The sequence below is a fragment of the Scardinius erythrophthalmus genome (assembly GCF_964197995.2).
Source record: "Scardinius erythrophthalmus genome assembly, chromosome: 22".
In the NCBI taxonomy this organism is placed as follows: Eukaryota; Metazoa; Chordata; class Actinopteri; order Cypriniformes; family Leuciscidae; genus Scardinius; species Scardinius erythrophthalmus.
Genome location: NC_138242.1, coordinates 34687150 through 34710705, shown reverse-complemented (window position 1 = coordinate 34710705; position 23556 = coordinate 34687150). Strand labels below are relative to the sequence as shown.

Below are 23556 nucleotides of genomic sequence, written 5' to 3'. Positions count from 1 at the left end.
AGTGTGTTTATCTGGAGGATCTGAGAGTGTGTCTATCTGGAGGATCTGTGCGTGTGTTTATCTGGAGGATCTGTGTTTATCTGGAGGATCTGAGAGTGTTTATCTGGAGGATCTGAGAGTGTTTTTATCTGGAGGATCTGAGAGTGTGTATCTGGAGGATCTGTGCGTGTGTTTATCTGGAGGATCTGTGCGTGTGTTTATCTGGAGGATCTGTGCGTGTGTTTATCTGGAGGATCTGAGAGTGTGTTTATCTGGAGGATCTGTGCGTGTGTTTATCTGGAGGATCTGTGCGTGTGTTTATCTGGAGGATCTGAGAGAGTGTTTATCTGGAGGATCTGAGCATGTGTTTATCTGGAGGATCTGTGCGTGTGTTTATCTGGAGGATCTGTGCGTGTGTTTATCTGGAGGATCTGAGAGTGTTTTTATCTGGAGGATCTGAGAGTGTGTTTATCTGGAGGATCTGAGAGTGTGTTTATCTGGAGGATCTGTGCGTGTGTTTATCTGGAGGATCTGTGCGTGTGTTTATCTGGAGGATCTGAGAGAGTGTTTATCTGGAGGATCTGAGAGTGTTTTTATCTGGAGGATCTGAGAGTGTTTTTATCTGGAGGATCTGAGAGTGTGTTTATCTGGAGGATCTGTGTTTATCTGGAGGATCTGTGCGTGTGTTTATCTGGAGGATCTGAGAGTGTGTTTATCTGGAGGATCTGAGAGTGTTTATCTGGAGGATCTGTGCGTGTGTTTATCTGGAGGATCTGTGCGTGTGTTTATCTGGAGGATCTGAGAGTGTGTTTATCTGGAGGATCTGAGAGTGTGTCTATCTGGAGGATCTGAGAGTGTGTATCTGGAGGATCTGTGCGTGTGTTTATCTGGAGGATCTGTGCGTGTGTTTATCTGGAGGATCTGTGCGTGTGTTTATCTGGAGGATCTGAGAGTGTTTTTATCTGGAGGATCTGTGCGTGTGTTTATCTGGAGGATCTGTGCGTGTGTTTATCTGGAGGATCTGAGCGTGTGTTTATCTGGAGGATCTGAGAGTGTGTTTATCTGGAGGATCTGTGTTTATCTGGAGGATCTGTGCGTGTGTTTATCTGGAGGATCTGAGAGTGTGTTTATCTGGAGGATCTGAGAGTATTTTTATCTGGAGGATCTGAGAGTGTTTTTATCTGGAGGATCTGAGAGTGTGTTTATCTGGAGGATCTGAGAGTGTGTATCTGGAGGATCTGTGCGTGTTTATCTGGAGGATCTGTGCGTGTGTTTATCTGGAGGATCTGTGCGTGTGTTTATCTGGAGGATCTGTGCGTGTGTTTATCTGGAGGATCTGAGCGTGTGTTTATCTGGAGGATCTGAGCGTGTGTTTATCTGGAGGATCTGAGAGTGTGTTTATCTGGAGGATCTGAGCGTGTGTTTATCTGGAGGATCTGAGCGTGTGTTTATCTGGAGGATCTGAGAGTGTGTTTATCTGGAGGATCTGAGAGTGTGTCTATCTGGAGGATCTGTGCGTGTGTTTATCTGGAGGATCTGAGAGTGTTTATCTGGAGGATCTGAGAGTGTTTATCTGGAGGATCTGAGAGTGTTTTTATCTGGAGGATCTGAGAGTGTGTATCTGGAGGATCTGTGCGTGTGTTTATCTGGAGGATCTGTGCGTGTGTTTATCTGGAGGATCTGTGCGTGTGTTTATCTGGAGGATCTGTGCGTGTGTTTATCTGGAGGATCTGAGAGTGTGTTTATCTGGAGGATCTGTGCGTGTTTTTATCTGGAGGATCTGAGAGTGTTTTTATCTGGAGGATCTGTGCGTGTGTTTATCTGGAGGATCTGTGCGTGTGTTTATCTGGAGGATCTGAGCGTGTGTTTATCTGGAGGATCTGAGAGTGTGTTTATCTGGAGGATCTGTGCGTGTTTTTATCTGGAGGATCTGAGAGTGTTTTTATCTGGAGGATCTGTGCGTGTGTTTATCTGGAGGATCTGTGCGTGTGTTTATCTGGAGGATCTGTGCGTGTGTTTATCTGGAGGATCTGAGAGTGTGTTTATCTGGAGGATCTGTGCGTGTTTTTATCTGGAGGATCTGAGAGTGTTTTTATCTGGAGGATCTGTGCGTGTGTTTATCTGGAGGATCTGTGCGTGTGTTTATCTGGAGGATCTGTGCGTGTGTTTATCTGGAGGATCTGAGAGTGTTTTTATCTGGAGGATCTGAGAGTGTTTATCTGGAGGATCTGTGCGTGTGTTTATCTGGAGGATCTGAGAGAGTGTTTATCTGGAGGATCTGAGAGTGTTTTTAACTGGAGGATCTGAGAGTGTTTTTATCTGGAGGATCTGAGAGTGTGTTTATCTGGAGGATCTGAGAGTGTGTTTATCTGGAGGATCTGAGAGTATTTTTATCTGGAGGATCTGAGAGTGTTTTTATCTGGAGGATCTGAGAGTGTGTCTATCTGGAGGATCTGTGCGTGTGTTTATCTGGAGGATCTGTGTTTATCTGGAGGATCTGAGAGTGTTTATCTGGAGGATCTGAGAGTGTTTTTATCTGGAGGATCTGAGAGTGTGTATCTGGAGGATCTGTGCGTGTGTTTATCTGGAGGATCTGTGCGTGTGTTTATCTGGAGGATCTGTGTTTATCTGGAGGATCTGAGAGTGTTTATCTGGAGGATCTGTGCGTGTGTTTATCTGGAGGATCTGAGAGTGTGTTTATCTGGAGGATCTGTGCGTGTGTTTATCTGGAGGATCTGAGCGTGTGTTTATCTGGAGGATCTGTGCGTGTTTTTATCTGGAGGATCTGAGAGTGTGTTTATCTGGAGGATCTGAGAGTGTGTCTATCAGGAGGATCTGTGCGTGTGTTTATCTGGAGGATCTGAGAGTGTGTTTATCTGGAGGATCTGAGAGTGTGTCTATCTGGAGGATCTGTGCGTGTGTTTATCTGGAGGATCTGTGTTTATCTGGAGGATCTGAGAGTGTTTATCTGGAGGATCTGAGAGTGTTTTTATCTGGAGGATCTGAGAGTGTTTATCTGGAGGATCTGTGCGTGTGTTTATCTGGAGGATCTGTGCGTGTGTTTATCTGGAGGATCTGTGCGTGTGTTTATCTGGAGGATCTGTGCGTGTGTTTATCTGGAGGATCTGAGAGTGTGTTTATCTGGAGGATCTGTGCGTGTGTTTATCTGGAGGATCTGTGCGTGTGTTTATCTGGAGGATCTGAGAGAGTGTTTATCTGGAGGATCTGAGCGTGTGTTTATCTGGAGGATCTGTGCGTGTTTTTATCTGGAGGATCTGAGAGTTTTTTTATCTGGAGGATCTGAGAGTGTGTTTATCTGGAGGATCTGAGAGTGTTTTTATCTGGAGGATCTGTGCGTGTGTTTATCTGGAGGATCTGAGCGTGTGTTTATCTGGAGGATCTGAGAGTGTGTTTATCTGGAGGATCTGTGCGTGTTTTTATCTGGAGGATCTGAGAGTGTGTCTATCAGGAGGATCTGTGCGTGTGTTTATCTGGAGGATCTGAGAGTGTGTTTATCTGGAGGATCTGAGAGTGTGTCTATCTGGAGGATCTGTGCGTGTGTTTATCTGGAGGATCTGAGAGTGTTTATCTGGAGGATCTGAGAGTGTTTATCTGGAGGATCTGAGAGTGTTTTTATCTGGAGGATCTGAGAGTGTGTATCTGGAGGATCTGTGCGTGTGTTTATCTGGAGGATCTGTGCGTGTGTTTATCTGGAGGATCTGTGCGTGTGTTTATCTGGAGGATCTGTGCGTGTGTTTATCTGGAGGATCTGAGAGTGTGTTTATCTGGAGGATCTGTGCGTGTTTTTATCTGGAGGATCTGAGAGTGTTTTTATCTGGAGGATCTGTGCGTGTGTTTATCTGGAGGATCTGTGCGTGTGTTTATCTGGAGGATCTGAGCGTGTGTTTATCTGGAGGATCTGAGAGTGTGTTTATCTGGAGGATCTGTGCGTGTTTTTATCTGGAGGATCTGAGAGTGTTTTTATCTGGAGGATCTGTGCGTGTGTTTATCTGGAGGATCTGTGCGTGTGTTTATCTGGAGGATCTGTGCGTGTGTTTATCTGGAGGATCTGAGAGTGTTTTTATCTGGAGGATCTGAGAGTGTTTATCTGGAGGATCTGTGCGTGTGTTTATCTGGAGGATCTGAGAGAGTGTTTATCTGGAGGATCTGAGAGTGTTTTTAACTGGAGGATCTGAGAGTGTTTTTATCTGGAGGATCTGAGAGTGTGTTTATCTGGAGGATCTGTGTTTATCTGGAGGCTCTGTGTTTATCTGGAGGATCTGAGCGTGTGTTTATCTGGAGGATCTGAGAGTGTGTTTATCTGGAGGATCTGAGAGTATTTTTATCTGGAGGATCTGAGAGTGTTTTTATCTGGAGGATCTGAGAGTGTGTCTATCTGGAGGATCTGTGCGTGTGTTTATCTGGAGGATCTGTGTTTATCTGGAGGATCTGAGAGTGTTTATCTGGAGGATCTGAGAGTGTTTTTATCTGGAGGATCTGAGAGTGTGTATCTGGAGGATCTGTGCGTGTGTTTATCTGGAGGATCTGTGCGTGTGTTTATCTGGAGGATCTGTGCGTGTGTTTATCTGGAGGATCTGAGAGTGTTTTTATCTGGAGGATCTGTGCGTGTGTTTATCTGGAGGATCTGTGCGTGTGTTTATCTGGAGGATCTGAGCGTGTGTTTATCTGGAGGATCTGAGAGTGTGTTTATCTGGAGGATCTGTGTTTATCTGGAGGATCTGTGCGTGTGTTTATCTGGAGGATCTGAGCGTGTGTTTATCTGGAGGATCTGAGAGTGTGTTTATCTGGAGGATCTGTGTTTATCTGGAGGATCTGTGCGTGTGTTTATCTGGAGGATCTGAGAGTGTGTTTATCTGGAGGATCTGAGAGTATTTTTATCTGGAGGATCTGTGCGTGTGTTTATCTGGAGGATCTGAGAGTGTTTATCTGGAGGATCTGTGCGTGTTTATCTGGAGGATCTGTGCGTGTTTATCTGGAGGATCTGTGCGTGTGTTTATCTGGAGGATCTGTGCGTGTGTTTATCTGGAGGATCTGTGCGTGTGTTTATCTGGAGGATCTGAGAGTGTTTATCTGGAGGATCTGAGAGTGTGTTTATCTGGAGGATCTGAGCGTGTGTTTATCTGGAGGATCTGAGAGTGTGTTTATCTGGAGGATCTGTGCGTGTTTTTATCTGGAGGATCTGAGAGTTTTTTTATCTGGAGGATCTGAGAGTGTGTTTATCTGGAGGATCTGAGAGTGTTTTTATCTGGAGGATCTGAGAGTGTTTTTATCTGGAGGATCTGAGAGTGTTTTTATCTGGAGGATCTGAGAGAGTGTTTATCTGGAGGATCTGAGAGTGTTTTTATCTGGAGGATCTGAGAGTGTGTTTATCTGGAGGATCTGAGAGTGTTTTTATCTGGAGGATCTGAGAGTGTTTATCTGGAGGATCTGAGAGTGTGTTTATCTGGAGGATCTGAGAGTGTGTTTATCTGGAGGATCTGTGCGTGTTTTTATCTGGAGGATCTGAGAGTGTGTTTATCTGGAGGATCTGAGAGTGTGTCTATCAGGAGGATCTGTGCGTGTGTTTATCTGGAGGATCTGAGAGTGTGTTTATCTGGAGGATCTGAGAGTGTGTCTATCTGGAGGATCTGTGCGTGTGTTTATCTGGAGGATCTGTGTTTATCTGGAGGATCTGAGAGTGTTTATCTGGAGGATCTGAGAGTGTTTTTATCTGGAGGATCTGAGAGTGTTTTTATCTGGAGGATCTGAGAGTGTGTATCTGGAGGATCTGTGCGTGTGTTTATCTGGAGGATCTGTGCGTGTGTTTATCTGGAGGATCTGTGCGTGTGTTTATCTGGAGGATCTGTGCGTGTGTTTATCTGGAGGATCTGAGAGTGTGTTTATCTGGAGGATCTGTGCGTGTGTTTATCTGGAGGATCTGAGTGTGTGTTTATCTGGAGGATCTGTGCGTGTTTTTATCTGGAGGATCTGAGAGTGTGTTTATCTGGAGGATCTGAGAGTGTGTCTATCAGGAGGATCTGTGCGTGTGTTTATCTGGAGGATCTGAGAGTGTGTTTATCTGGAGGATCTGAGAGTGTGTCTATCTGGAGGATCTGTGCGTGTGTTTATCTGGAGGATCTGTGTTTATCTGGAGGATCTGAGAGTGTTTATCTGGAGGATCTGAGAGTGTTTTTATCTGGAGGATCTGAGAGTGTGTATCTGGAGGATCTGTGCGTGTGTTTATCTGGAGGATCTGTGCGTGTGTTTATCTGGAGGATCTGTGCGTGTGTTTATCTGGAGGATCTGAGAGTGTGTTTATCTGGAGGATCTGTGCGTGTGTTTATCTGGAGGATCTGTGCGTGTGTTTATCTGGAGGATCTGAGAGAGTGTTTATCTGGAGGATCTGAGCATGTGTTTATCTGGAGGATCTGTGCGTGTGTTTATCTGGAGGATCTGTGCGTGTGTTTATCTGGAGGATCTGAGAGTGTTTTTATCTGGAGGATCTGAGAGTGTGTTTATCTGGAGGATCTGAGAGTGTGTTTATCTGGAGGATCTGTGCGTGTGTTTATCTGGAGGATCTGTGCGTGTGTTTATCTGGAGGATCTGAGAGAGTGTTTATCTGGAGGATCTGAGAGTGTTTTTATCTGGAGGATCTGAGAGTGTTTTTATCTGGAGGATCTGAGAGTGTGTTTATCTGGAGGATCTGTGTTTATCTGGAGGCTCTGTGTTTATCTGGAGGATCTGAGCGTGTGTTTATCTGGAGGATCTGTGTTTATCTGGAGGATCTGTGCGTGTGTTTATCTGGAGGATCTGAGAGTGTGTTTATCTGGAGGATCTGAGAGTGTTTATCTGGAGGATCTGTGCGTGTGTTTATCTGGAGGATCTGTGCGTGTGTTTATCTGGAGGATCTGAGAGTGTGTTTATCTGGAGGATCTGAGAGTGTGTCTATCTGGAGGATCTGAGAGTGTGTATCTGGAGGATCTGTGCGTGTGTTTATCTGGAGGATCTGTGCGTGTGTTTATCTGGAGGATCTGTGCGTGTGTTTATCTGGAGGATCTGAGAGTATTTTTATCTGGAGGATCTGAGAGTGTTTTTATCTGGAGGATCTGAGAGTGTGTTTATCTGGAGGATCTGAGAGTGTGTATCTGGAGGATCTGTGCGTGTTTATCTGGAGGATCTGTGCGTGTGTTTATCTGGAGGATCTGTGCGTGTGTTTATCTGGAGGATCTGTGCGTGTGTTTATCTGGAGGATCTGAGCGTGTGTTTATCTGGAGGATCTGAGCGTGTGTTTATCTGGAGGATCTGAGAGTGTGTTTATCTGGAGGATCTGAGAGTGTTTTTATCTGGAGGATCTGAGAGTGTTTATCTGGAGGATCTGAGAGTGTGTTTATCTGGAGGATCTGAGCGTGTGTTTATCTGGAGGATCTGAGCGTGTGTTTATCTGGAGGATCTGTGCGTGTTTTTATCTGGAGGATCTGTGCGTGTGTTTATCTGGAGGATCTGAGCGTGTGTTTATCTGGAGGATCTGAGAGTGTGTTTATCTGGAGGATCTCAGAGTGTTTTTATCTGGAGGATCTGAGAGTGTTTATCTGGAGGATCTGAGAGTGTGTTTATCTGGAGGATCTGAGCGTGTGTTTATCTGGAGGATCTGAGAGTGTGTTTATCTGGAGGATCTGTGCGTGTTTTTATCTGGAGGATCTGAGAGTTTTTTTATCTGGAGGATCTGAGAGTGTGTTTATCTGGAGGATCTGAGAGTGTTTTTATCTGGAGGATCTGAGAGTGTTTTTATCTGGAGGATCTGAGAGTGTTTTTATCTGGAGGATCTGAGAGAGTGTTTATCTGGAGGATCTGAGAGTGTTTTTATCTGGAGGATCTGAGAGTGTGTCTATCTGGAGGATCTGTGCGTGTGTTTATCTGGAGGATCTGTGTTTATCTGGAGGATCTGAGAGTGTTTATCTGGAGGATCTGAGAGTGTTTTTATCTGGAGGATCTGAGAGTGTGTATCTGGAGGATCTGTGCGTGTGTTTATCTGGAGGATCTGTGCGTGTGTTTATCTGGAGGATCTGTGCGTGTGTTTATCTGGAGGATCTGAGAGTGTTTTTATCTGGAGGATCTGTGCGTGTGTTTATCTGGAGGATCTGTGCGTGTGTTTATCTGGAGGATCTGAGCGTGTGTTTATCTGGAGGATCTGAGAGTGTGTTTATCTGGAGGATCTGTGTTTATCTGGAGGATCTGTGCGTGTGTTTATCTGGAGGATCTGAGCGTGTGTTTATCTGGAGGATCTGAGAGTGTGTTTATCTGGAGGATCTGTGTTTATCTGGAGGATCTGTGCGTGTGTTTATCTGGAGGATCTGAGAGTGTGTTTATCTGGAGGATCTGAGAGTATTTTTATCTGGAGGATCTGTGCGTGTGTTTATCTGGAGGATCTGAGAGTGTTTATCTGGAGGATCTGTGCGTGTGTTTATCTGGAGGATCTGTGCGTGTGTTTATCTGGAGGATCTGAGAGTGTGTATCTGGAGGATCTGTGCGTGTTTATCTGGAGGATCTGTGCGTGTTTATCTGGAGGATCTGTGCGTGTGTTTATCTGGAGGATCTGTGCGTGTGTTTATCTGGAGGATCTGTGCGTGTGTTTATCTGGAGGATCTGAGAGTGTTTATCTGGAGGATCTGAGAGTGTGTTTATCTGGAGGATCTGAGCGTGTGTTTATCTGGAGGATCTGAGAGTGTGTTTATCTGGAGGATCTGTGCGTGTTTTTATCTGGAGGATCTGAGAGTTTTTTTATCTGGAGGATCTGAGAGTGTGTTTATCTGGAGGATCTGAGAGTGTTTTTATCTGGAGGATCTGAGAGTGTTTTTATCTGGAGGATCTGAGAGAGTGTTTATCTGGAGGATCTGAGAGTGTTTTTATCTGGAGGATCTGAGAGTGTGTTTATCTGGAGGATCTGAGAGTGTGTTTATCTGGAGGATCTGTGCGTGTTTTTATCTGGAGGATCTGAGAGTGTGTTTATCTGGAGGATCTGAGAGTGTGTCTATCAGGAGGATCTGTGCGTGTGTTTATCTGGAGGATCTGAGAGTGTGTTTATCTGGAGGATCTGAGAGTGTGTTTATCTGGAGGATCTGAGAGTGTGTCTATCTGGAGGATCTGTGCGTGTGTTTATCTGGAGGATCTGTGTTTATCTGGAGGATCTGAGAGTGTTTATCTGGAGGATCTGAGAGTGTTTTTATCTGGAGGATCTGAGAGTGTTTTTATCTGGAGGATCTGAGAGTGTGTATCTGGAGGATCTGTGCGTGTGTTTATCTGGAGGATCTGTGCGTGTGTTTATCTGGAGGATCTGTGCGTGTGTTTATCTGGAGGATCTGTGCGTGTGTTTATCTGGAGGATCTGAGAGTGTGTTTATCTGGAGGATCTGTGCGTGTGTTTATCTGGAGGATCTGAGTGTGTGTTTATCTGGAGGATCTGTGCGTGTTTTTATCTGGAGGATCTGAGAGTGTGTTTATCTGGAGGATCTGAGAGTGTGTCTATCAGGAGGATCTGTGCGTGTGTTTATCTGGAGGATCTGAGAGTGTGTTTATCTGGAGGATCTGAGAGTGTGTCTATCTGGAGGATCTGTGCGTGTGTTTATCTGGAGGATCTGTGTTTATCTGGAGGATCTGAGAGTGTTTATCTGGAGGATCTGAGAGTGTTTTTATCTGGAGGATCTGAGAGTGTGTATCTGGAGGATCTGTGCGTGTGTTTATCTGGAGGATCTGTGCGTGTGTTTATCTGGAGGATCTGTGCGTGTGTTTATCTGGAGGATCTGAGAGTGTGTTTATCTGGAGGATCTGTGCGTGTGTTTATCTGGAGGATCTGTGCGTGTGTTTATCTGGAGGATCTGAGAGAGTGTTTATCTGGAGGATCTGAGCATGTGTTTATCTGGAGGATCTGTGCGTGTGTTTATCTGGAGGATCTGTGCGTGTGTTTATCTGGAGGATCTGAGAGTGTTTTTATCTGGAGGATCTGAGAGTGTGTTTATCTGGAGGATCTGAGAGTGTGTTTATCTGGAGGATCTGTGCGTGTGTTTATCTGGAGGATCTGTGCGTGTGTTTATCTGGAGGATCTGAGAGAGTGTTTATCTGGAGGATCTGAGAGTGTTTTTATCTGGAGGATCTGAGAGTGTTTTTATCTGGAGGATCTGAGAGTGTGTTTATCTGGAGGATCTGTGTTTATCTGGAGGCTCTGTGTTTATCTGGAGGATCTGTGTTTATCTGGAGGATCTGTGCGTGTGTTTATCTGGAGGATCTGAGAGTGTGTTTATCTGGAGGATCTGAGAGTGTTTATCTGGAGGATCTGTGCGTGTGTTTATCTGGAGGATCTGAGCGTGTGTTTATCTGGAGGATCTGAGCGTGTGTTTATCTGGAGGATCTGAGAGTGTGTTTATCTGGAGGATCTGAGAGTGTTTTTATCTGGAGGATCTGAGAGTGTTTATCTGGAGGATCTGAGAGTGTGTTTATCTGGAGGATCTGAGCGTGTGTTTATCTGGAGGATCTGAGCGTGTGTTTATCTGGAGGATCTGTGCGTGTTTTTATCTGGAGGATCTGTGCGTGTGTTTATCTGGAGGATCTGAGCGTGTGTTTATCTGGAGGATCTGAGAGTGTGTTTATCTGGAGGATCTCAGAGTGTTTTTATCTGGAGGATCTGAGAGTGTTTATCTGGAGGATCTGAGAGTGTGTTTATCTGGAGGATCTGAGCGTGTGTTTATCTGGAGGATCTGAGAGTGTGTTTATCTGGAGGATCTGTGCGTGTTTTTATCTGGAGGATCTGAGCGTGTGTTTATCTGGAGGATCTGAGAGTGTTTTTATCTGGAGGATCTGAGAGTGTTTTTATCTGGAGGATCTGAGAGTGTTTTTATCTGGAGGATCTGAGAGAGTGTTTATCTGGAGGATCTGAGAGTGTTTTTATCTGGAGGATCTGAGAGTGTGTTTATCTGGAGGATCTGAGAGTGTTTTTATCTGGAGGATCTGAGAGTGTTTATCTGGAGGATCTGAGAGTGTGTTTATCTGGAGGATCTGAGAGTGTGTTTATCTGGAGGATCTGTGCGTGTTTTTATCTGGAGGATCTGAGAGTGTGTTTATCTGGAGGATCTGAGAGTGTGTCTATCAGGAGGATCTGTGCGTGTGTTTATCTGGAGGATCTGAGAGTGTGTTTATCTGGAGGATCTGAGAGTGTGTTTATCTGGAGGATCTGAGAGTGTGTCTATCTGGAGGATCTGTGCGTGTGTTTATCTGGAGGATCTGTGTTTATCTGGAGGATCTGAGAGTGTTTATCTGGAGGATCTGAGAGTGTTTTTATCTGGAGGATCTGAGAGTGTTTTTATCTGGAGGATCTGAGAGTGTGTATCTGGAGGATCTGTGCGTGTGTTTATCTGGAGGATCTGTGCGTGTGTTTATCTGGAGGATCTGTGCGTGTGTTTATCTGGAGGATCTGTGCGTGTGTTTATCTGGAGGATCTGAGAGTGTGTTTATCTGGAGGATCTGTGCGTGTGTTTATCTGGAGGATCTGAGTGTGTGTTTATCTGGAGGATCTGTGCGTGTTTTTATCTGGAGGATCTGAGAGTGTGTTTATCTGGAGGATCTGAGAGTGTGTCTATCAGGAGGATCTGTGCGTGTGTTTATCTGGAGGATCTGAGAGTGTGTTTATCTGGAGGATCTGAGAGTGTGTCTATCTGGAGGATCTGTGCGTGTGTTTATCTGGAGGATCTGTGTTTATCTGGAGGATCTGAGAGTGTTTATCTGGAGGATCTGAGAGTGTTTTTATCTGGAGGATCTGAGAGTGTGTATCTGGAGGATCTGTGCGTGTGTTTATCTGGAGGATCTGTGCGTGTGTTTATCTGGAGGATCTGTGCGTGTGTTTATCTGGAGGATCTGAGAGTGTTTTTATCTGGAGGATCTGTGCGTGTGTTTATCTGGAGGATCTGTGCGTGTGTTTATCTGGAGGATCTGAGCGTGTGTTTATCTGGAGGATCTGAGAGTGTGTTTATCTGGAGGATCTGTGTTTATCTGGAGGATCTGTGCGTGTGTTTATCTGGAGGATCTGAGAGTGTGTTTATCTGGAGGATCTGAGAGTATTTTTATCTGGAGGATCTGAGAGTGTTTTTATCTGGAGGATCTGAGAGTGTGTTTATCTGGAGGATCTGAGAGTGTGTTTATCTGGAGGATCTGAGAGTGTGTATCTGGAGGATCTGAGAGTGTGTATCTGGAGGATCTGTGCGTGTTTATCTGGAGGATCTGTGCGTGTGTTTATCTGGAGGATCTGTGCGTGTGTTTATCTGGAGGATCTGTGCGTGTGTTTATCTGGAGGATCTGTGCGTGTTTTTATCTGGAGGATCTGAGCGTGTGTTTATCTGGAGGATCTGAGAGTGTGTTTATCTGGAGGATCTGTGCGTGTTTTTATCTGGAGGATCTGAGCGTGTGTTTATCTGGAGGATCTGTGCGTGTTTTTATCTGGAGGATCTGAGAGTTTTTTTATCTGGAGGATCTGAGAGTGTGTTTATCTGGAGGATCTGAGAGTGTTTTTATCTGGAGGATCTGTGCGTGTGTTTATCTGGAGGATCTGAGCGTGTGTTTATCTGGAGGATCTGAGAGTGTGTTTATCTGGAGGATCTGTGCGTGTTTTTATCTGGAGGATCTGAGAGTGTGTCTATCAGGAGGATCTGTGCGTGTGTTTATCTGGAGGATCTGAGAGTGTGTTTATCTGGAGGATCTGAGAGTGTGTCTATCTGGAGGATCTGTGCGTGTGTTTATCTGGAGGATCTGAGAGTGTTTATCTGGAGGATCTGAGAGTGTTTATCTGGAGGATCTGAGAGTGTTTTTATCTGGAGGATCTGAGAGTGTGTATCTGGAGGATCTGTGCGTGTGTTTATCTGGAGGATCTGTGCGTGTGTTTATCTGGAGGATCTGTGCGTGTGTTTATCTGGAGGATCTGTGCGTGTGTTTATCTGGAGGATCTGAGAGTGTGTTTATCTGGAGGATCTGTGCGTGTTTTTATCTGGAGGATCTGAGAGTGTTTTTATCTGGAGGATCTGTGCGTGTGTTTATCTGGAGGATCTGTGCGTGTGTTTATCTGGAGGATCTGAGCGTGTGTTTATCTGGAGGATCTGAGAGTGTGTTTATCTGGAGGATCTGTGCGTGTTTTTATCTGGAGGATCTGAGAGTGTTTTTATCTGGAGGATCTGTGCGTGTGTTTATCTGGAGGATCTGTGCGTGTGTTTATCTGGAGGATCTGTGCGTGTGTTTATCTGGAGGATCTGAGAGTGTTTTTATCTGGAGGATCTGAGAGTGTTTATCTGGAGGATCTGTGCGTGTGTTTATCTGGAGGATCTGAGAGAGTGTTTATCTGGAGGATCTGAGAGTGTTTTTAACTGGAGGATCTGAGAGTGTTTTTATCTGGAGGATCTGAGAGTGTGTTTATCTGGAGGATCTGTGTTTATCTGGAGGCTCTGTGTTTATCTGGAGGATCTGAGCGTGTGTTTATCTGGAGGATCTGAGAGTGTGTTTATCTGGAGGATCTGAGAGTATTTTTATCTGGAGGATCTGAGAGTGTTTTTATCTGGAGGATCTGAGAGTGTGTCTATCTGGAGGATCTGTGCGTGTGTTTATCTGGAGGATCTGTGTTTATCTGGAGGATCTGAGAGTGTTTATCTGGAGGATCTGAGAGTGTTTTTATCTGGAGGATCTGAGAGTGTGTATCTGGAGGATCTGTGCGTGTGTTTATCTGGAGGATCTGTGCGTGTGTTTATCTGGAGGATCTGTGCGTGTGTTTATCTGGAGGATCTGAGAGTGTTTATCTGGAGGATCTGAGAGTGTGTTTATCTGGAGGATCTGAGCGTGTGTTTATCTGGAGGATCTGAGAGTGTGTTTATCTGGAGGATCTGTGCGTGTTTTTATCTGGAGGATCTGAGCGTGTGTTTATCTGGAGGATCTGAGAGTGTTTTTATCTGGAGGATCTGAGAGTGTTTTTATCTGGAGGATCTGAGAGAGTGTTTATCTGGAGGATCTGAGAGTGTTTTTATCTGGAGGATCTGAGAGTGTGTTTATCTGGAGGATCTGAGAGTGTTTTTATCTGGAGGATCTGAGAGTGTTTATCTGGAGGATCTGAGAGTGTGTTTATCTGGAGGATCTGAGAGTGTGTTTATCTGGAGGATCTGTGCGTGTTTTTATCTGGAGGATCTGAGAGTGTGTTTATCTGGAGGATCTGAGAGTGTGTCTATCAGGAGGATCTGTGCGTGTGTTTATCTGGAGGATCTGAGAGTGTGTTTATCTGGAGGATCTGAGAGTGTGTTTATCTGGAGGATCTGAGAGTGTGTCTATCTGGAGGATCTGTGCGTGTGTTTATCTGGAGGATCTGTGTTTATCTGGAGGATCTGAGAGTGTTTATCTGGAGGATCTGAGAGTGTTTTTATCTGGAGGATCTGAGAGTGTTTTTATCTGGAGGATCTGAGAGTGTGTATCTGGAGGATCTGTGCGTGTGTTTATCTGGAGGATCTGTGCGTGTGTTTATCTGGAGGATCTGTGCGTGTGTTTATCTGGAGGATCTGTGCGTGTGTTTATCTGGAGGATCTGAGAGTGTGTTTATCTGGAGGATCTGTGCGTGTGTTTATCTGGAGGATCTGAGTGTGTGTTTATCTGGAGGATCTGTGCGTGTTTTTATCTGGAGGATCTGAGAGTGTGTTTATCTGGAGGATCTGAGAGTGTGTCTATCAGGAGGATCTGTGCGTGTGTTTATCTGGAGGATCTGAGAGTGTGTTTATCTGGAGGATCTGAGAGTGTGTCTATCTGGAGGATCTGTGCGTGTGTTTATCTGGAGGATCTGTGTTTATCTGGAGGATCTGAGAGTGTTTATCTGGAGGATCTGAGAGTGTTTTTATCTGGAGGATCTGAGAGTGTGTATCTGGAGGATCTGTGCGTGTGTTTATCTGGAGGATCTGTGCGTGTGTTTATCTGGAGGATCTGTGCGTGTGTTTATCTGGAGGATCTGAGAGTGTGTTTATCTGGAGGATCTGTGCGTGTGTTTATCTGGAGGATCTGTGCGTGTGTTTATCTGGAGGATCTGAGAGAGTGTTTATCTGGAGGATCTGAGCATGTGTTTATCTGGAGGATCTGTGCGTGTGTTTATCTGGAGGATCTGTGCGTGTGTTTATCTGGAGGATCTGAGAGTGTTTTTATCTGGAGGATCTGAGAGTGTGTTTATCTGGAGGATCTGAGAGTGTGTTTATCTGGAGGATCTGTGCGTGTGTTTATCTGGAGGATCTGTGCGTGTGTTTATCTGGAGGATCTGAGAGAGTGTTTATCTGGAGGATCTGAGAGTGTTTTTATCTGGAGGATCTGAGAGTGTTTTTATCTGGAGGATCTGAGAGTGTGTTTATCTGGAGGATCTGTGTTTATCTGGAGGCTCTGTGTTTATCTGGAGGATCTGAGCGTGTGTTTATCTGGAGGATCTGTGTTTATCTGGAGGATCTGTGCGTGTGTTTATCTGGAGGATCTGAGAGTGTGTTTATCTGGAGGATCTGAGAGTGTTTATCTGGAGGATCTGTGCGTGTGTTTATCTGGAGGATCTGTGCGTGTGTTTATCTGGAGGATCTGAGAGTGTGTTTATCTGGAGGATCTGAGAGTGTGTCTATCTGGAGGATCTGTGCGTGTGTTTATCTGGAGGATCTGTGTTTATCTGGAGGATCTGAGAGTGTTTATCTGGAGGATCTGAGAGTGTTTTTATCTGGAGGATCTGAGAGTGTGTATCTGGAGGATCTGTGCGTGTGTTTATCTGGAGGATCTGTGCGTGTGTTTATCTGGAGGATCTGTGCGTGTGTTTATCTGGAGGATCTGAGAGTGTTTTTATCTGGAGGATCTGTGCGTGTGTTTATCTGGAGGATCTGTGCGTGTGTTTATCTGGAGGATCTGAGCGTGTGTTTATCTGGAGGATCTGAGAGTGTGTTTATCTGGAGGATCTGTGTTTATCTGGAGGATCTGTGCGTGTGTTTATCTGGAGGATCTGAGAGTGTGTTTATCTGGAGGATCTGAGAGTATTTTTATCTGGAGGATCTGAGAGTGTTTTTATCTGGAGGATCTGAGAGTGTGTTTATCTGGAGGATCTGAGAGTGTGTATCTGGAGGATCTGTGCGTGTTTATCTGGAGGATCTGTGCGTGTGTTTATCTGGAGGATCTGTGCGTGTGTTTATCTGGAGGATCTGTGCGTGTGTTTATCTGGAGGATCTGAGCGTGTGTTTATCTGGAGGATCTGAGCGTGTGTTTATCTGGAGGATCTGAGAGTGTGTTTATCTGGAGGATCTGAGAGTGTTTTTATCTGGAGGATCTGAGAGTGTTTATCTGGAGGATCTGAGAGTGTGTTTATCTGGAGGATCTGAGCGTGTGTTTATCTGGAGGATCTGAGCGTGTGTTTATCTGGAGGATCTGTGCGTGTTTTTATCTGGAGGATCTGTGCGTGTGTTTATCTGGAGGATCTGAGCGTGTGTTTATCTGGAGGATCTGAGAGTGTGTTTATCTGGAGGATCTCAGAGTGTTTTTATCTGGAGGATCTGAGCGTGTGTTTATCTGGAGGATCTGAGAGTGTGTTTATCTGGAGGATCTGTGCGTGTTTTTATCTGGAGGATCTGAGAGTTTTTTTATCTGGAGGATCTGAGAGTGTGTTTATCTGGAGGATCTGAGAGTGTTTTTATCTGGAGGATCTGAGAGTGTTTTTATCTGGAGGATCTGAGAGTGTTTTTATCTGGAGGATCTGAGAGAGTGTTTATCTGGAGGATCTGAGAGTGTTTTTATCTGGAGGATCTGAGAGTGTGTTTATCTGGAGGATCTGAGAGTGTTTTTATCTGGAGGATCTGAGAGTGTTTATCTGGAGGATCTGAGAGTGTGTTTATCTGGAGGATCTGAGAGTGTTTTTATCTGGAGGATCTGTGTTTATCTGGAGGATCTGAGAGTGTGTTTATCTGGAGGATCTGAGAGTGTTTTTATCTGGAGGATCTGTGTTTATCTGGAGGATCTGAGAGTGTGTTTATCTGGAGGATCTGAGAGTGTGTTTATCTGGAGGATCTGAGAGTGTGTTTATCTGGAGGATCTGAGAGTGTTTTTATCTGGAGGATCTGAGAGTGTTTATCTGGAGGATCTGAGTTTATCTGGAGGATCTGAGAGTGAGTTTATCTGGAGGATCTGAGCGTGTGTTTATCTGGAGGATCTGTGTTTATCTGGAGGATCTGAGAGTGTGTTTATCTGGAGGATCTGTGTTTATCTGGAGGCTCTGTGTTTATCTGGAGGATCTGTGCGTGAGTTTATCTGGAGGATCTGAGCGTGTGTTTATCTGGAGGATCTGTGTTTATCTGGAGGATCTGAGAGTGTGTTTATCTGGAGGATCTGAGCGCGTGTTTTCTGAAGCACGGACACACACCCATGAGCTCAGCGAAGCCGCCCAATGGAAGCCTGCAGGTTCCCGTCACGAACTGCATCAGACGCAGACGAACCTCGTTGTCCACCTCCTTCACCAGCTGCACACAAACACACCACACACACACGCTCAACACGATTCACACATGACCAGACCTGGGAAACGCTGATGTTCAGACTGTTAAACCTGACTTGTGGAAACAACTAAAGGCAGAAATCGTTACTTCAACATGCTAATCACTGACATGGATAAAGAACAGGGAAAATGATCCACGTTTAAATCACGTCTAATATAACTATAAACGAGGATGGAAGAAAAAACATGACAGAAAAAGTTTGTTTACAGTTAATGTGTCACATCACACATCATCACACACACACACACACACACACATACATATATATATATATATATATATATATATATATATATATATATATATATATATATATATATATATATATATATATATATATATGTATGTAAAAATCACTTTAATTATGATGTTCATTAACCATATTTTTTCCTGGAATATAAGTCACGCTTTTTAATCATCTGAAATGTACTGCAACTTATTGCAAAATGATTAATAAAATGCAAGTAAGGCCAAGCACATAAAACATGCAAAGGCAAACATTGTATTTATTCTGAATGAAAGAAGAACATGAGCGCAAGTTTAAAGTGTAAGTTGCAGGTTAAATTTTTCACGAAGATAATGCAATGTGTTTATTAAACATAAAGATAAGAACCGCCCACCATTGTTTTTTATACCAAAATGCTGATATAATATGAAAAGTTGGCACTTTTAACTGTGGTTTTAACCGCTCCCGCTACCTTCCACTAGATGGGGCGTGACGTCATATGAGGAACTCACTAGTAGAGTTACCGTACGCTTGCAGCTATATGCCTTACATAACTGCAGAAAAGTTGGTTGTATGTTTTATTTGATAAAAAAAATATGGATAAAATAACTCCACTGTAAACATACTCGTGTGTGCTGACTTCAAGGGGACCGTGATCCTGCCTGAAATGAGAATAAGCTATTCGCAAAACTAACGGGTTCAGGCACGTCAGATCAGCCGGTCGCAGGTCGAGCTGTTCCACTAAACTCCAAAACGCGTTCACCTCACGGCAGCACACACTCTCCACTGCTGATAGCCCACACAAACACAGTGATGGGGACATCGATCTCTCTTTTTCTTTTCTGACAATAAACATCGCTAATTAAATCGTGAGAAATTGATAACGCGTGGATTGAGGAAGGGTATTACATGACGTTTGAGGCGGCGATGAGACTAGCGATTGATGCCTGTGCAGTGTGTGCATCTCTACAGCTCTGATTTGGACTGACTTACTGTAAGTAAATAATGTATTCAGTTCAGTCGTTGTCCCTCCTTGCTATTCTACATGACGGCAATATTTTGAAAAGACTTGCTTGTTCCGTTATATTATCCGGGTTAAGTTTGCACCAGGCTAGACTATAAGGTAGCTTACGTTACTCACCAGGACACTTGGCCAACCCTCTACTAATTCTCCTCACACCAAGCATTAATAACTCATTGAGTGCCATGGCTGCCCTCTCTCACGCCTGACCAGTTAAAAACTGTAGGGCTGTGGTCCATAAAGAATTTGATGGTTTCCCACATCCTCAGTCATTCTCCAAATAGCCGTAATACAGTAAGAATCTAGCAGAGTATGGGTTGCGAGTTCCTCTTGTGACGTCATCACCCAGTAACTGAAAAAACACGCTACCGTTGAAGAAACCCCAATAAATGTTATTTTAACGCATTTTAAGACAGAAATAATTAAATATATACATATAGAGCACTTTAATTTACACATTAATTGACTGTGGTGGTTAACCTGCAACTTACACTTTAATTGTAAAGTGCATTTCATGAACACCACTAGTTTCACTTTAAACACATTCGTTTAGGCATGCCGTTCATAATACACATTGTTTATGATGAATGCCACTATAATTTGTTTGTGTTATGCTTTTATTACGTTTATATTGTTTATAATGATTGTAAACATTCTGTTTTATTTTCTGCTATTTTACATTATTTCTGAATGCGAATCCCTCAACAAATGTAATTTGGGTGCAATTTATATTTTGGGAAAATACAGTAGTTAATTAATATAATTAATATTAATGCATTTTTAATATCGTTGTTTATTTACTTTTACATTTTTAAAATGTTCAACAAAAATGTAAAAGAATTTTGGCCAAGACAGATATGAATGTGAAACACTGTAAACGTCTCCGGAGAGGGTTAGAAGAGAAACTTGCGTTCGCACCTGCCAGAACCAGATGATCTGTTTGCTGTTGCGTGTGTAGTGACGATACACTGTGTTCCTCTGCCAGTCCTGCAGATCCACCTCCTGCATGCCACACAGCATCACCTGCACACACACACACACACACACACACACACACACGTCACAGAGTGGCTCTGCGGTCGGACGGGGGAAACCCTGACCCCTAACCCCTGACCCCTGACCTCCAGCTCCTTCTCGTCGAAGTACTGCAGCCACTGCAGCGGCACCACCTCGTTGAAGCCGTCCAGAAACGCTTTGGTCTGATTCTCCACGCCACGAGAGAACCTCCACTCAGCCATGAGCCTGCGGGACAGAACACACACCGTCACACAGAACACACACACACAACACACACCGTCACACAGAACACACAGAACACACACACACACACAACATCACACAGAACACACACACAGAGCACACAGAACACACAGAACACACACACACAGAACACACACACACACACACACACAGAACACACACACACAGAACACACACACACACACAGAACACACACACAGAACACACACACACACACACACACAGAACACACACAGAATACACACACACAGAACACACACACACAGAACACACACACACAGAACACACACACACACACACACACACACAGAACACACACAGAATACACACACACAGAACACACACACACAGAACACACACACACAGAACACACACACACAGAACACACACACACAGAACACACACACACACAGAACACACACACACACAGAACACACACACACACAGAACACACACACACACAGAACACACACACACAGAACACACACCGGTCATTCATACACACAGAACACACACCGGTCATACACACAGAACACAGAACACACAAACAGAACACAAACACACAGAACACACACACACAGAACACACACCGGTCATACACACAGAACACACAAACAGAACACACACCGGTCATTCATACACACAGAACACACACACACACAGAACACGCTGGGTGATGCGCTCGTACCCGATGTACTCCTCTTTGCTCTCCTCGGTCACCAGCACATTGGCACCGTCCGCTTTCAGGTCATGTGACGTGATTTTGCCCAGGATCTCCATGTCCACGGAGAAGTACATCTCCAGGCCGCAGTCCTCGATGTTGTTGTCTCTGTGAACGAATCACATGAGTGGCGATCAGAAGCGTTGACTGGACAGACAAGTGCGACCCCTGACCTCAACATTACACTCCTGGGTGTGTGAAACCTGAAGGATGCGTTCGTTGGCCAGTTTTCACACTCAAGATGGTTCAAATAACGAGACAGACAAACCTGATCCAGATGAGAGAGTTGTAGAACTCCGGATCGATGGACTCCAGATCCTTCAGGATCAGCTTTTTATTGAGCATGCGCTTGTAGAAGGGCAACGAGAAGCCAGTGTCAATGAACTTCCCATGGAAGAGAGCCTGAAAACATGAGATAATGAGCAGCTGGCCTACAGAGTACAGCTTTTCTGATGTGTGTGTGTGTGTGTGTGTGTGTGTGTGTGTGTGTGTGTGTGTGTGTGTGAGAGAGACTTGCCCTAGCGATGAAGCAGAAGTAGGACAGGTGATCAGGGTTAGGGTTAGAGAGTGGGTGTGTGTGTGTGTGTGTGTGTGTGTGTGTGTGTGTGTGTGTGTGTGTGTGTGTGTGTGTGTGTGTGTGAGAGAGACTTGCCCTAGCGATGAAGCAGAAGTAGGACAGGTGATCAGGGTTAGGGTTAGAGAGTGGGTGTGTGTGTGTGTGTGTGTGTGTGTGTGTGTGTGTGTGTGTGTGTGTGTGAGAAAGACTTGCCCTAGTGGTGAAGCAGAAGTAGGACAGGTGATCAGGGTTAGGGTTAGAGAGTGTGTGTGTGTGTGTGTGTGTGTGTGTGTGTGTGTGTGTGTGTGTGTGTGTGTGTGTGTGTGTGTGTGTGAGAGAGACTTGCCCTAGCGATGAAGCAGAAGTAGGACAGGTGATCAGGGTTAGGGTTTGTGTGTGTGTGTGTGTGTGTGTGTGTGTGTCAAGTCAAGTCAAGTCAAGTCATCTTCATTTATATAGCGCTTTTAACAATGTAGATTGTTTCAAAGCAGCTTCACATAGATAAACGTATAATTTATGGTAACAGATTGTTTTGGCTTTATAGCGGTTCTTTAGTAAAGTTATTTTCCAGCTAAAGTTAGTTATGATTGATTCGCTTCCGTCCAGGGTACCCCCAGGTTCCTCCAACTTAAATTCAAGGCTTTTTAAGACCTTTTTAATACCATTTCAAATGAAATTCAATGCCAACTTCGTACCAATTCCGACAGAAGTATAAGGGGAAAATGTCAAATCTGTATACATTTTAAACCCTAAAAAATAATTATGTACAAGTAGACTACTTGAATTAAATAATACATTTTATGTAAATTATCAGTCATATAAAATATATACGCAGCAGCGTTGTAGCGTGCACGTGTGTAGGCCAATGTTAATTTTGGCAGCCATTTTTGATTTAGTCTTTTTCTTCATCTTCAGACGAAAATGCTTATCGGTCTTAGTCACATTTGAGTCATTCTGCCTTTCATAGTGTTAGTTGACGAAATGTGTTTGCATTTTTTGTCAACTTTTAGTCATTACTTTTAGTCAAACTGCAGTTACTTTAATTTTGGTAGCTATTTTATATGTAGTCTTTAGACAGAAAATGTCATAATTATTCTCTCTAGGCCAATTCGATTAAGCTTATGAGAAATTAAAATTAAGCTAACAGGCTGTATTGACACTGCACTCTATAGCAGTAGCACTTGTGCAATTCTACATATCCCTTTTCCTTAGTTCTCCAATTTTTGTAGAGTACCGTACCCCCTCTCTTCCACTTAGACTGCAGTCACATCTTTCCATTAAGGGACAATATTTGCCCCATTTAATCGATTTTTCCATTTCATTTTTCACCTTTATAATACCTTTAAAAAAATAAATAATGCTTTAAATAAAACAATGTTCAATAAATATTCAATGTTAAAAAAACGTTTAATATTAATAAAAATATGATATTAAAATCGCCAGTAGGTGGCGGTAACTCATTGTCTTTGTCAAAGCCACAGATTTTGTTGCAAAATAGAGCATTAAGCCTGACAATACTGTTTAAAATGTAGTACATCACTTAATGTTACCCTTTTTTTTTTTTTCTTTTTTTTTATACTGTTGTATAAAATCAATGTCACATTTGAAATCGTGTGGATAGTCGGGAAACATTGCATTCTTGCTCGCATAATGATCAACATTAAAAACACTGCTGTATATCAGCCTGCATTTTGATCGCAGATTTAGTCGCACAAACAGCGCAAGCGGCTCGTGACAGATCTTCTCAAATGAAGATCGCTGAACTCCAGCTTGTCTGTGTTTTCAGATCATCCGCGCTTCTTCAACAATGTAGAGAGCGCGCGCGTGGATGGCTGTGGCCAGATACTACTGAAAAGACGGGGTAGAAAACATGTTCTTTTAACAGAAAAGCTCTGATTAGTAACCATAGTAACGGGTGCGCACGCTTTCGCGCGTTCTTCTATGACGTGAAGCGCGAGGTGCACTTAACGTTACACGACTAATTTTTAATTAGTCTACATTAGTAACAGTTAATTTTGTTACGGTATGAGTTTATTCATAGAAAAGGCAAAAAAAAATTAAGACCTTTGTAACGAAATCCAAGACTTTGTATACCAAATTCAAGGCTTTTAAGGCCTTAATTTGAGATTATCAAATTTAAGACTTTTTCAATGCTTTTAAGACCCCGCGGGTACCCTGTCCGTCGCAACGATCATTTGTTATTAAATTAGGGGCCGCTAAGACGACACCA

At 43.9% G+C, this 23556-nt stretch overlaps 1 protein-coding gene across 1 annotated transcript in view; it reads right to left on the bottom strand.

The window, feature by feature from the left end:
* Positions 1-23556, bottom strand: part of wwp1 (WW domain containing E3 ubiquitin protein ligase 1) — a 54673-nt gene that overhangs the window by 8899 nt on the left and 22218 nt on the right. The window contains exons 19-23 of the mRNA XM_081352338.1: positions 21039-21172; positions 20738-20878; positions 19911-20031; positions 19708-19812; positions 17410-17506 (exon numbers count right to left, since the gene is read on the bottom strand). Coding sequence (XP_081208464.1) covers positions 17410-17506; positions 19708-19812; positions 19911-20031; positions 20738-20878; positions 21039-21172 — 598 coding nt within the window. The remainder of the gene's footprint in view (positions 1-17409; positions 17507-19707; positions 19813-19910; positions 20032-20737; positions 20879-21038; positions 21173-23556) is intronic.